Raw genomic sequence first — 12,941 nt, forward strand, 5'->3', positions numbered from 1 at the left:
ATAACAACTGTATAATTCCAAAAATTTTAGGAAGTAACATCTTCTGTTTCTTCCAGAATTATACACTAAAAATCAATAGGAAACTTTTTTTTGTAATTTTGTAAATAGAGTGATTATTAAGAATTAGTCTTCATTAATATTTTAGCACAATTGAAAAGCCCCCCATTGAATTAATAATAAATAACAAAATGAAAATAAAGATTTACCATTAAAAAGAAATGTCTGATGACAGGGACTGTAGAGAAAATGTGGAGTTAAGTGGAGTTGCTGTAAGATGGAAGATAGTGCAGTAAGCACTTCAAGACAGAACCAAGGGGAAACCAGTGCAAGCAGGTATAGCATACAGTGTGGTGTGCCTGAGGAGCTGCGGTGCCCATTGTGAATCACTGTGGTCATCAGTGGTTACTTGGGGATATAGAAGGTTTAAGGTTCTATAGCAGCACTCCCTGCTGTTCTCACTGGTCAGATGCTTCATCACAGATGCAGAATGCAGCACAAGAGATTAGGTCCTCCTTCAGTAGCTCAGCACTAGTAATGATTGTATAGTAGTCAGTAGTAGGATTCTGAGAACATGAAACTGACTGTAAGACTTACCAATTAAAATTCTTAACGTAGAATACACACAAGTATTTACACATCTCTTCTAATTCTTCTTATTACTTATTTATTTTTGAGCTAAGGTTTCTCTGTATAGTCCTAGAACTCACTATGTAGACCAGACCGGCTTTGAAGTCACAGAGATTTCACCTGGCCCCACTCTCTGCAGTACTGGAATTAAAGGCATCAACCACCATGCCCAGCTCTTAGAAGTTTTAAAGTTACAGTCCATATTTTCTTTTGTAAAGCTAATAAAAAGAATCAAAAATCAGCATAAATTCACCTTTGTTTTTTTCACAATTGTTTATATTTATTTTTTGTATTCCAAAATTTCTAAATTGTTTTTAGCGTTGGAATATGTAAGTATATAGAGAAACTTTAATTAAAATATTTTTTGTCTCAGATTATTGGCTTTTCATAATACTTTAATTTTTTAATTAGATGAAGAGTTAACAAAATCAAAGCCGTCTTCTCTACCCACTGAGTAAGTTTGCTGTTTCTTTCTTTTAATAAACTTTATAATAGACTGTATTATATCAAGCAATTTTATGTCAAGATCAAAACTGGGTGAAAAGTTCAGAGACTGCCCTTCTATATTCCCTACCCTTGATATGCCAAGCTTCCTGGTCAAAACCCCTTAGCAGGTTCATACGTCTGCTGCCGTTCCCAAGCTTACACCCTGATAAGGGTCATCCGAAGACTAGCAGAGGGTCAGTGTCAGCCTTGTACTTCCTCTTGTTTCCTCTGACGTCCCACCCAGTCCCTCTGCGCAGCTCTTAAAGGACTGGCATTGTAATGTCATGACCAGCATTCTTACTGTGTAGAAATCTCAAGCTCTGCCTAGTTAGTCCTTTTAAGTATTGTCTTGTGTCTTTTTTTTTTTTTCTAGAATTTTGTAGTTATATGTTAGTCATGTTGTTTTCTGAACTGTAAAATTTATGTTGGAGCTTTTAGATATTTTAATTTCTTTTCACATGAAAGGTTTTTTTTTTTTTTTAACCTAAGCAAAAAACCCCAACAAAACAAAACAAAACAAAAATCCCAAAAAACCAAAACCCTGCATTTGGCCTTGGTAGCTGTACAAGGTGAAGACACCTAACAAATGTTGGTGTCTTCAGTTCATGCATAAGTGTTTTCAGCTTTTTATGGGATTTTTCTCATTTCTTTCTCATGTTCCCCTTCACTTTTGGTTGTGACTTTATAAAATGGACCGTATGTCATGAGCTTCAAGGTGGAGTATCTCAAGATGAAAAGGCAAGAAGCCAGATAGCCATCTCGCTAGCTCTTAAAACAAAAACAGGAGAAAGGAAAGAAATGTTAGCCAGTGTTCTGTGAGTCCCTTCTCACTTCTGTCCCAGCAGAAGTACTTTGTTTGAGCTGATGTTTTACATGCGTGAACATTCAGCTTAGTGAAGCGGTAGTCTCAGACTGGGTGCCTGTGAGTACTAAATGAGGACAGTGGTGCTTTTTGTTGTGTGTATAATTTTTAAAGATAAGTTGTTTAGCATCTAAAGCTTAATCTTTAGATTTCACTTAGATAGCTACAATAGTAGGCTTTATTGTACAAGGTAGGACTTAATTACATTGATGTATTCTGAAATATTAGGTGATTTTAGGTCATTGAAATAATTTTGACAGAATAGGCCTACATTCTATACATAATTTCTTACAGATTTCACTTCTTTTGAATTTTATATTTTATATTGTACTAGAACCCCTACTGTTTAGAATCTATTAGCTATGTCTATCAGGTAGCTCATTCACATTGCTGCTTTTCAATTGTAAACCTAAAATTACTGTTCTTCACACTCAGTTTGAGTTTAGCAAGGTTTGATCAAAGAAGATTAATCCTTATCACTTTCCCTGCCAACAAGATGTTATATTGTAAATTCTGATTAATGCTGTTTGCTAAGTCTATTGACTAGATTTCTCAATGTGTCTAACTATTTAATCATAGTTATTGAACTGTTAGAATTTTGTAGAACAAAAATAAATGGTTTTATGCTAATAATAATCTTTCTAATCATTGTTCTTAAAATGTTCTAGGAAAGGGACCAATGATTTACTTGCTTGGGACCCCCTGTTCGGATCATCTCTTGAGTCGTCTTCTTCAGCTCCACTAACTTTGTCATCATCATCGGGTAGGAAAAAAAAACCCTGATAAAATATATGTATATAAGTGCTGTCTAGTAGCAGCATTTCCCCCCTGATTGATTCTATTTATTATGTTTAATCATCTACAGCTTTTCTTCTTAAGTTTGTCACCCAATAATAGTGAGTTCCGTCACTACTACCACTGTAAAAAATGGAACACCCCAGAACACTTAAGAATGGAAATAATCAGAATCATCTCTTTTCTTCCAGTGGCTTCTAAAAGCACTGTCTATGGAGATATGTGCAGATAACAATATTCATCTATAAACACTAGTGCTAATAATTGTTACTAGGTTTTTATAAAGTAATTCTGATTATTTGAAAGAATTGAATTTCATACTTTTACATGGTTTGGCTTAAGTCCATTTGAAATGCCACTTGGATAGGCCTCCTGATAAGTAAGTCATGTATAAATGCCTCTGCTGTGGTAAGCTCATTATCACGCTTTAAGTACTGAGTCTGTTTCAGTGCTAGTTCCACAGATATGATCATAGCTTTAAAATAGCTATGTAATAGCACAGGCAAGTGTGGTAGTCATTCAGGTTAGTATACATTTCTTCAGAATATACTTTCAAATGCAGGGACAGGGACATCATGAAAAGACTGGTATTATTTGGAAGAAGGCTACAGCCTCTGAATCCAGATTTGACATTTTACCAGCTTTTGCCTGCCTTCCTTAAATGTGAATACATACTTTATGTGATTTGCCTTCTAATGATAATTCTTACTGTGAATTTATTTTCCATCCTGTGAGTGCCTTTTCTTTTGCTTTCTTCATACTCTCCTTCAGTTATTACCAGGGATCTTTAGCTTTGTGTTTTATTTTCTTATGTATTTACTTAGGCTGGTACTTAAATGTTTTGAATTTTATACATTTGTAAATATAGAGAATTTGACAAATATAATTTTTCTACTCACTGTATTTTTTATTATTTGAATTATAGTACATATTTTTTAGTGGATCACAGGTTTTGAAAATCATTCTATTTGGAAATAATTTAAGAGCCAGTGAGATGGTGGTACTGTGGTCAAGCTGAGTTAAAGAGAGCTGATTCCCACAGCTTGTCCTCTAACCTCCATGAAGTCTTAGTTAGGGTTTCATTGCTGTGAAAGTCACCAAGACTAATGAGGCTCTTATAAAGAAAAGCATTTAATTGGTGCTGGCTTATAGGTTCAGAGCTTTAGTCCATTATCATTATGGCAAGAAGCATGGTAGCATCCAGATAGGCGTGGTGGAGGAGTCAAGAGGATTAGATTACATCCTAATCCACAGGCAGCAGAAGGAGACCTATACCACACTGGGCATAACTTTATCATAGGCGACCTCAAAGCTCGCCCCCACAGTGACACACTTCCTCCAACAGAGCCACGCGTACTCTAACAAGGTTACACCTCCTAATAGTGCTACATCCTATGAGTCAAGCATTCAAACACATGAGTCTACAGGGGCCATTCCTATTTATTTAACCCTCCATACTCACACACTCAAAACTAAATTAATAATTTTATAAAGATAGTTTACATATTTGCCTCTGTGTTTCATTCCTGCTTTGATTTTATATATATATTTGACTTTTGCCGATATACATTTGAAATTTATTTAATATTATGATAAAGGTATTTAAGTTAGGAATACTGCTTTTCAAAATTATAAAATGTTACAAATGGCATTGACAAACAACACTAAATTAATACAGAATTTAAAAAGAATGAAAGTATTAGGAAATTAAAAAAATGAATTTTACTAATTTGGGATAATAATTTTAGCAAATTAATAAAGTATTTAATAGTTTAATTATTATGAAGACTATTACAATGTGGTTCTACTTAAGTCAGATCACAAAGTTTAATTAAGGTTAAATGTATTAATTGCCATTCATATTATTTTGCAGGCCGGCTGCAAAGCCTTGATCTTACATTATGCTCTGTGAATTAGATATGTTGATAGTAAACCAAAGACATTTGAATTTGAATTTATTTTTATCAACTGATCTATCAGATTTAATTTTTATATATGTATAAAAAGTTGAAACAGTAATAAAATTTCTGTGTCAGTTTTGTTGAAAGATTTAATAATTGTTCTGATGATTATTATGAATATCAGCAGTAGTTTTGATAAAAGAATATTTGATGGTTAGATTCTCAGTGTTTCAACATATATCATTGGTTATATTAACACTATTAGAAATGATCTTTGAATCTTCTTCCGTCTTTATCTAAGACTTGCAGCATACTGATGATTTTCTTCACATTCTCTCTTCTCTCCCGTCAGCCAGACCCACGACTCCGCTTTCTTTAGGCACCATTGTTCCCCCCCCAAGGCCTGCTTCCAGACCAAAGCCTACGGCAGGCAAACTGAGTGGGATTAACGAAATAGTATGTACTCCAGAGTTTTTAAAATTATATAACTGTTTTCAGATTTTTGTTTGTTTTGGGGACAGAGTCTCACCCTGTGGCCCTGGCTGTCTTAGAATTCATCATGTAGACCAGGTTACCTCATGCTCTCATTTGCCTCTGCCTTCCAAGCACTGTGATCGAAAAGATTAAACTGTTCTAAAACTGATACAATTATTTTGACCTAGGATATAGTTACTTTTCTGTATGCCCCTGCATAGTTAAGTGCTTTTTTCTAAACTCCTTAAAGAATAGGAACTTTTTCCAGTCATCCTTCTCTCTCTCATATAATCTCAAAAATCATACTAGCAAAGCAACAAACTGCCTAAGACGACAGAGGTTTCCTTTTAAAAAGTTGAAGCCAGTGTCCATTGACTCAAAATAAGCTCATTCATATGATTCTTGCCTAAGTGTGATATTTAAGGAAAAAATGTGTTACATTTTAGGCTTTACTGTTAGGAGAGTCCTAGGGGCATCTGTCTATTGTAGCTTTATTTTATACATAGGTGTATGACTGGAGTCCACTGTATTTAGCTGATATAAAAGTACAAAATAATGAGCACTAGTTCTCTCTCTCTCTCTCTCTCTCTCTCTCCCTCTCCCTCTCCCTTTCCCTCTCCCTCTCCCTCCCTCCCTCCCTCCCTCCCTCCCTCCCTCCCTTCCTTCTTTCCTTCCTTCCTTCCTTCCTTTCGAAGGAGACAGGGTTTCTCTATGTAGCCCTAGCTGTCCTGGAACTCACTCTGTAGACCAGGCTGGCCTCGAACTCAGAAATCCGCCTGCTTCTGCCTCCCAAGTGCTGGGATTAAAGGCGTGCGCCACCACTGCCTGGTGAGCACTGGTTTTCTAAAGTCATCAATAATGGCAGGAACATCTGTGAGTTCCCAAGCCAGCCTCTGTGCCTCCTGTGTGCTCTGTTTCTTTCATCGTTCACACTGACTGCTGTTTAATTACAATTACGTTTCTGAAACCCAAGGTTAGTTTTTCCCTTCTTATCTATTTCCAGCAATGAAACCATTGCAGTTGAGTCTTTTAGTTGACTGTAAAAGATACTTTGAAGTATCTCAGCCTGAGCCACCATACCAGCCGCCCCTTTGTGTTTGTCCAGCCACTCCAAACTCTCTGGTGTTCTCCAAGCACAATTACTCTTTATCCTTTCTTTTGTTTTCTTATACAGATGGGGCACTGTAAGGCGATAGGAGTGAACTTTGGGCCTTGTGCATGATAAGCACACACTCACACCCCTGTTGAGTTGGTTCTTATTATTTTCCACACTTACCTTTTCTTATTGTACTCCTCCATTTGAAGTGATAGTTTTCACTAAGGTGAAAATGGCCTTTTTCTTTAAGACCCAGCTATTAACCATCACCTGCCTTTGATCACACCTCCAGCAAATTATATACTTCTTTGCTTACTTCCTTATACTTGTATTTTTGTTAGAGTGCCTTTTTACATTGCTGTACCTTTTAGTGCATGATGTGATAGCCAGCTTCATGTTCACGGTAGTTTGCATAGAGCCTGTAAATGGTACATAGATAGGAAATGTACTTTATATGGAAGATCAAATGTGATCTGTAATTAGTGTCTTATTCCAGTGAACTGACTTACTGGAAGTGAGATAAAGACAAGGTGCAAGCTGCCAAGGACATGGTTAATTTAAGTAATAGTTTTAAAAATGTGTTTATTTATGCATTTTATGCATGAATCCTCTGTCTGCCTATACACCAGAAGAGGGCATCAGATCCCATGACAGATGGTTGTGAGCCACCATGTGGTTGCTGGGAATTGAACTTAGGACCTCTGGAGGAGCAGCCAGTGCTCTTAACCACTAAGCCCTCTTTCCAGCTCAAATCACTAATTTGTAACATGTCTTTTTTTTTTTTTTCTGTTTATAAAACTTGTTTCTTGCTTCTAAATCATGTTGAAAAATAAAAAAAAATACAAAAAATTGAATCTCCTCAATATATTACTAACGAAACTATGTTAATATTTTAGTATATATTCTTTTATTGTTTCCCTAATGCATAAATATTTGACCCTAGACAGTAAATTATCAGTTACTATAAGGACAGACATATTAGCTCTTCATGCCTGTTTTAAATAAGTTTTATTAAGAGTCCTAGGGAAGATGGACTAGGGAAGGTGTAAAATTGTAAGGACATTGTAGAGTACAGGTGGTGACTTAAAAAGTTATGAAGCATACATTTTAATTTATATTTTACATATCTGTTATTTTTACTTGGATATTTTGGAAATGTTATTTGTGATTATTTTTGCTTTATAGTTTTCAAATTTCTTTAAAAGTAGTAGCACCTACTTTGGACAACTTACAACCCCTATAACTCCAGCCCAGGGGATGCAAATGCCCTTATCTGGCCTCTACGGGCACTCACATACCCATTCCATTCAAACACAGGCACACCAACACACACATAAAACAGTAAAACAAAAAGATTGAAAACAACCTTTTAAAAATTAACTAGAACCTTTAAAAATTGTTTTTTTCTTATTTTATGACTTATCTGTTATTACTGTTAGGATACAGAGGATCTCATGTTTATAGAAATAGTGTACATAATCTTTCTGGGAAGCAGTTTGATAGTATATGAAGAACTTTTATTTCACTTATGAGTACTATATTAAGTATACTTTTAAAATACAGAGAATATTTTAAGTCCAAACCTTGATAGCATTGTTTTAAAATAGCCTTTTCAAGTTTCAGTATATTCTTGGAAGTGATTTGACATAACTTCTAACACGTAGTTTAAAGAAACTCATGGTAAAGTTGAATGGTTTGTTAAGACTTAAAATTTTTCTCTGACAAGGAAGGAGAACTTTTTTTTTTTTTAGCATTTGATAAATAACTTTTTGTTTTTAAGCCCAGGCCATTCAGCCCACCTGTATCTTCCAACACCAGCCCACCTCCTACTGCTCCCTTAGCCCGGGCAGAGAGCAGTTCCTCTATCTCTTCGTCTGCTTCGTTGAGTGCTGCCAATACTCCAACAGTAGGTAAGTGGCTATTGTTGATCCTGAAAGTTAGCGCTCAAAACATTGGATTTACGTCTACACAAGTAAAAAATATCCATACACATATTTTTTTTTTTGTTGTTGTTGTTTTATGGAAGCAAGATCTTTCTATATAGCCCTGGTTGACCTGGAGCTCACAGAGATCTGCCTGCCCCTGCCCCTGCCCACCACCCAGTACCCAAAATACTGTTTAGAAGGCCTTACATTTTTTAGTTTTATATACAGAGATGAGTGTCAGCTCTTTGAGTAAATGGCCTCGAATAATCTATTTAAGAAAAATTGCTTAGTCCAACTTAATGCAGTCTGTGTTCTTTGTGTACTATGGAAACCCTGTCAGCAGAGGAGCAGTCTGTGTTTGGGGCCTGAAAAGGCAGCTCAGTGTTAATAGAGTGCCTGCTGCTCTGGTAGGCTTGATTCCAGCACAAACATGGCAGCTCACAGCTACCTGTAACTTCATTTCTGGAGGATCTTGACATAGGTTAATTTAAAATGTTGTACACATACATACACTCAAACATACACAAAAAAGGAAAACAAAGTTTGTATTTGAAAATCATTTTCTCGGAACTGTTTATTCAATGAAAGAATGTTGTGTGCTTGTGGTGAATTACTTAGTTTATAGAAATTTAATCACAAATATTAAAAATAAGTTATTGGGCTGAAATTATTTATATACTTTAAACCTTACCAAGCAAAACAAATGTTTTGCTGCATCTAGATTTTACCCAATAATTTCTTAGCATTGTCTCCTTTATTCAGGCTCCTTACAAGTTCTTATTATTTCCTAACCCATTGTCACTGAAAACAAACACAAAGCTGCTGAGACGCACCCGCTGGGCTCCCACTGCAGCCCTCTGCGGCTCAGTAATAGCTGCTCTTTCTCGCCGTCCTGCTCCTACAGTGTCTGTCACCTGGGCCCTAAAAGAAATGTAGACACTTAAAGTCAGACACTCAGGACTGGAGGCCCAGGCTTTACATGCTTTCTAGGTGATTGTGGCAAATGCTGTTTTATGAATACCTATAATTAAACTAATATAATTAAATCTGGTTTAATTTATCAAAGCTGACTTCTAAGAAATGGATCTTGTTGGTGTGATGATTGCATGAGTATAGGCGTGACAGAAATATGACCATTTTATTTTATATACCTTGTACATTTTCCCATTTTAAAGTTATTTAATTGAGTATAACTAATAAGTTTGTTCTTTGAATGAACAACTTATTTTTGTTCATACATGTGGTTTTCTTAGTTTTGTTTTCACAAATTTTATACTTTAATCATAAGAAAAGATTGGCTCTACTAGAAATTCAGCTGGTAGCTTGAGTAACCAAAATAAGCACTAGCCTTTTCTTTGCATATGGGTATGTCCAGCTTTTTGACATCTTCATGCTATTGTGATATATAGACATGTTGGGTTGCAGTCCCATCTATCCTGGGATGCATACAATCCATTAGATTTGCCTGTTTCAGAAGGTTTTGTGATAGAAATGCTAAGTTGATTTTGATTGGGGGTATGTATTTGTTTATTGTTTTAGTCCCTGATGTTGACAATAGGATATATAATAGCATGTGACAAGAGATGAGACAGGCAAGGCAGGTGGATACCAAGTTTTTGCACTAGTGGTCTTCAGTCCATCTAAAAAGTTCTTTCTTTATTATGACTGTTCAGCTCTGTTGAGATTTGAAGTTGTTGATTTTTCTTGTTTCTTGAAAATGTTTTCTTTCCCTGCAATATTTTATCTTATTTAAATGTGATAGAAGATGATAATTTGATTGGGACACTCTCTGAAATTGAAAAGCACTGTGAGACAACACCAGGTATTGTATCAGAAGCAAATATACATGTGACTAATTCTCCTAAAATATTTCACTTATTTTTTCCCTTTTCCAGCAATGTATGGTGTGTATCAGCAGTTAAGAATAACCCTAAGATTAACTATCTCAATTTGGTGCTAATTATGTTCAGTATGTCACCGTATGAGATCAGGTCTTTGGTTATAAAAATGCATACATGATTTTGCATTTTCTTCCATCTTGCCTAAATGTTAAAGATCAACAGATTGGAACTCTCAAGCTCTCAGAATAGAGTGATTAGAAAAGAAACAAAGTATATCATCCTCAGCAATGTTATAAAAAGGGCTGGAGACTTGGCTCAGCAGTTAAGAGCACTGGCTGCTCTTGCAGAGGACCAGGTTTCAATTCCCAGAATCCTCGTGCTGACTAACAACTGTAGTTCTAGGTGTTGTATGCACTCAATTCATTCAGGCAAAACACTGATGCATACACATAAAATAAAAGTAAATAATACTTGCACTATGAGAGCAAAGGCCACATGGATACGGTCCTGAAAGGAACTATACATAAATACTCAGTGTTGAAGGAAAGTACTCTGTATCCTGTTTATCCTAGATGCTTACATGCTTTGTATTTTCAGAAGTAATGCTTTCTAAATATGAAGCAGTTAAACCAAACTGGAAATGAAAGTGTCCTTATTAAGAGTACAGATTATTTTCACTTCCAAAAAAATGCTTAAATAGAAATATAAAATAAGCTTATATTTTAGATAGGTAAATATTTCCTTTGCAAGTTCATTATTTTGAAGTCTACATGTACATTATGTTTTTGAAAACAAAAATGTGATTAAACCAAAACCAAAAAATAAAACAGAAATGCAAATATACCAAATGGTAAAGTGGTTTTTGAGCTCCCCCTAACCTTCTAACTCTTTGCTTGCCTGTATTTCATAAGAAGCATCACAGTTTATGGAGAAATTCAAGAATTACCATCATATGACCAAATTGGAAAATTTTAATGAATAACTGACTTGGTAAAATATTTTTTTAGTTTAGTATTGTGTACAAAACCTGCTTGTCAGTTGCTCTGTCTGTGAGCATTCCTCCTCCCTCCCTCTCTCCCCCGCCTCTCTCTCTGCGTGTGTATGTGTGTGTGTGTGTGTGTGTGTGTGTGTGTGTGCGCGTGCGCGCGCCTGCATGAGTGCACATATACCTACAGGTGTGCACATGGAGACCAGAGGTCAGTAGCAGATGTGACCCTTGATTGTTGTATATCTTAATTTTTTGAGACAGGGTCTTCATTAATTTTGCTGAATTGACTGGCCAGCAAGTTCTGGGCTCCACCTGTCCTCCAACCTCTAGTTTATACCTGGGGTTGTAAACATGCACTGCCAGGCCCAACTTCTTTGTATGGGGGCTGGCTGTCAAAATGTAGGTCCTTACACTTTTGTAGCAGGCACTTTATCAACTGAGCTATCTTCTCAGCCGTGTTTCTTTTGATTTTTATAGACAAAGGAATAGCAGGTGCTAATTTATCTTTGACTATGTGCTGATAAGTATTTGTGGGCTACTCAAAGGAAAATATGAATTTCATGTTTATGGTACCATAAGGGACTAGTTTTTACAACCTTGTAGTGAGAAAAAAAAAAAAAAGCCATGGCTGCTCAAGTTCCTTATATCAAATGGCCATTGTAGCCTTTACACAGCCTCCTGTCTACTTTAAATCGTCTTCACATCACTTAGAATATGTAGAACAAGATAAGTGCTATGTTAGTTGTTATCCTGTGTTGCTTAGGAAATGAAGACAACAGAAAATAGTGTGTTCTCACACCCTGTGTGCTGAACCTACAAATGTAGAACCTTGAGGTTCAGAGGACCAGCTATGTAATTCTTCTTAATAAGACAATTATTGCACTGGGACATAAATCATAAACCTTGCTTGTCAAGTTCTTTGTCAAGTTCAAGTTTGATCCTAATTACTGCCAGACAAGACAAATCAAAAAAAAAAAAAAAAAAGCATAATAATACATGGCAAAGATTTGGTGAAAATTGAGAACCTTTTTGCATTGTTGGTAGGACTATATATTGTATAGCCATAGTGGAGAACAGAATGTCAGCTCATCAGAAAAGTAACAAAATTAATTGTATGATCCAGCAGTTTGACATCTGTGTACACATCCAAAAGAATGAAAAGGAGGAACTCAAACATGTAATTTCTTTACACTCATTTATAGCAGTACCACTTACCATAGCATTTACAGTAGCAAAAAATGGAAGCATAAAAAAATGTAATATGTATGTGTCATAGAATATTATTTAGCCTTAGAAAGGAAGAGAATTCTGACATACCACAGTTATTCAGTACATCGTGCTGTCAAATATTTGATCTAATCTCTATGAGGTTCTTAGAGTCAGGTTCATGGACAGAAACTACAGTGATAGTTGCCAGATGTAGGTAAAATATGGGTGTGAGTAGTTTTGTATGATTGAAAGTTATAGAAATACATGATGTGATGGTTGTGAAGTATTATTTGTTTTATTTCTTTGTACTTTAACCATGTACCTAAAAATTGGTAAGACCAGGAAGACCCTGCCTCAAAAAGTCAAAGAAAATAATGGAGGTAGGAGTTAAGACCACAACTTTTGTTACGTATTTTACTAGAATTTAAAAAAATAAATAGTTAAGGTGAAAAGAGCCTTTATTTTTCCCTAAAATTGTGCTGTCCTTCCATTCTGATGACCTTCTACTTTAGAATGTTAGAAAAAAGTTGATGAATTCAAGTTTAGGTTTTATAGAGACACGTCTGTCTATAAACATGTGTTTATACTTAATCAATAAACTCATACTTAACTGGCATTTTTCTTAACAATTTTCTCAGTTGTATGTTCAAATTCTTTCCTCTTGATTAATCCCTTTCCTGTCTTTCTGTTGTTCTGCCGGCCCTCCATCCTCCCATCCATCCCATCCTGTCCGTCCA

At 35.6% G+C, this 12,941-nt stretch overlaps 1 protein-coding gene across 3 annotated transcripts in view; it reads left to right on the forward strand.

Annotated features, from left to right (window-relative positions):
- The window catches only part of Fcho2 (FCH and mu domain containing endocytic adaptor 2), a 105,956-nt gene that overhangs the window by 76,398 nt on the left and 16,617 nt on the right, over positions 1–12,941 (forward strand). For all 3 annotated transcript variants that reach the window (XM_052159974.1, XM_052159972.1, XM_052159973.1), the window contains 4 exons: positions 1,039–1,081; positions 2,644–2,738; positions 5,024–5,127; positions 8,022–8,151. In XM_052159974.1, coding sequence (XP_052015934.1) covers positions 1,039–1,081; positions 2,644–2,738; positions 5,024–5,127; positions 8,022–8,151 — 372 coding nt within the window. The remainder of the gene's footprint in view (positions 1–1,038; positions 1,082–2,643; positions 2,739–5,023; positions 5,128–8,021; positions 8,152–12,941) is intronic.

This window comes from Apodemus sylvaticus, chromosome 16, assembly GCF_947179515.1.
Source record: "Apodemus sylvaticus chromosome 16, mApoSyl1.1, whole genome shotgun sequence".
Classification (NCBI taxonomy): domain Eukaryota; kingdom Metazoa; phylum Chordata; class Mammalia; order Rodentia; family Muridae; genus Apodemus; species Apodemus sylvaticus.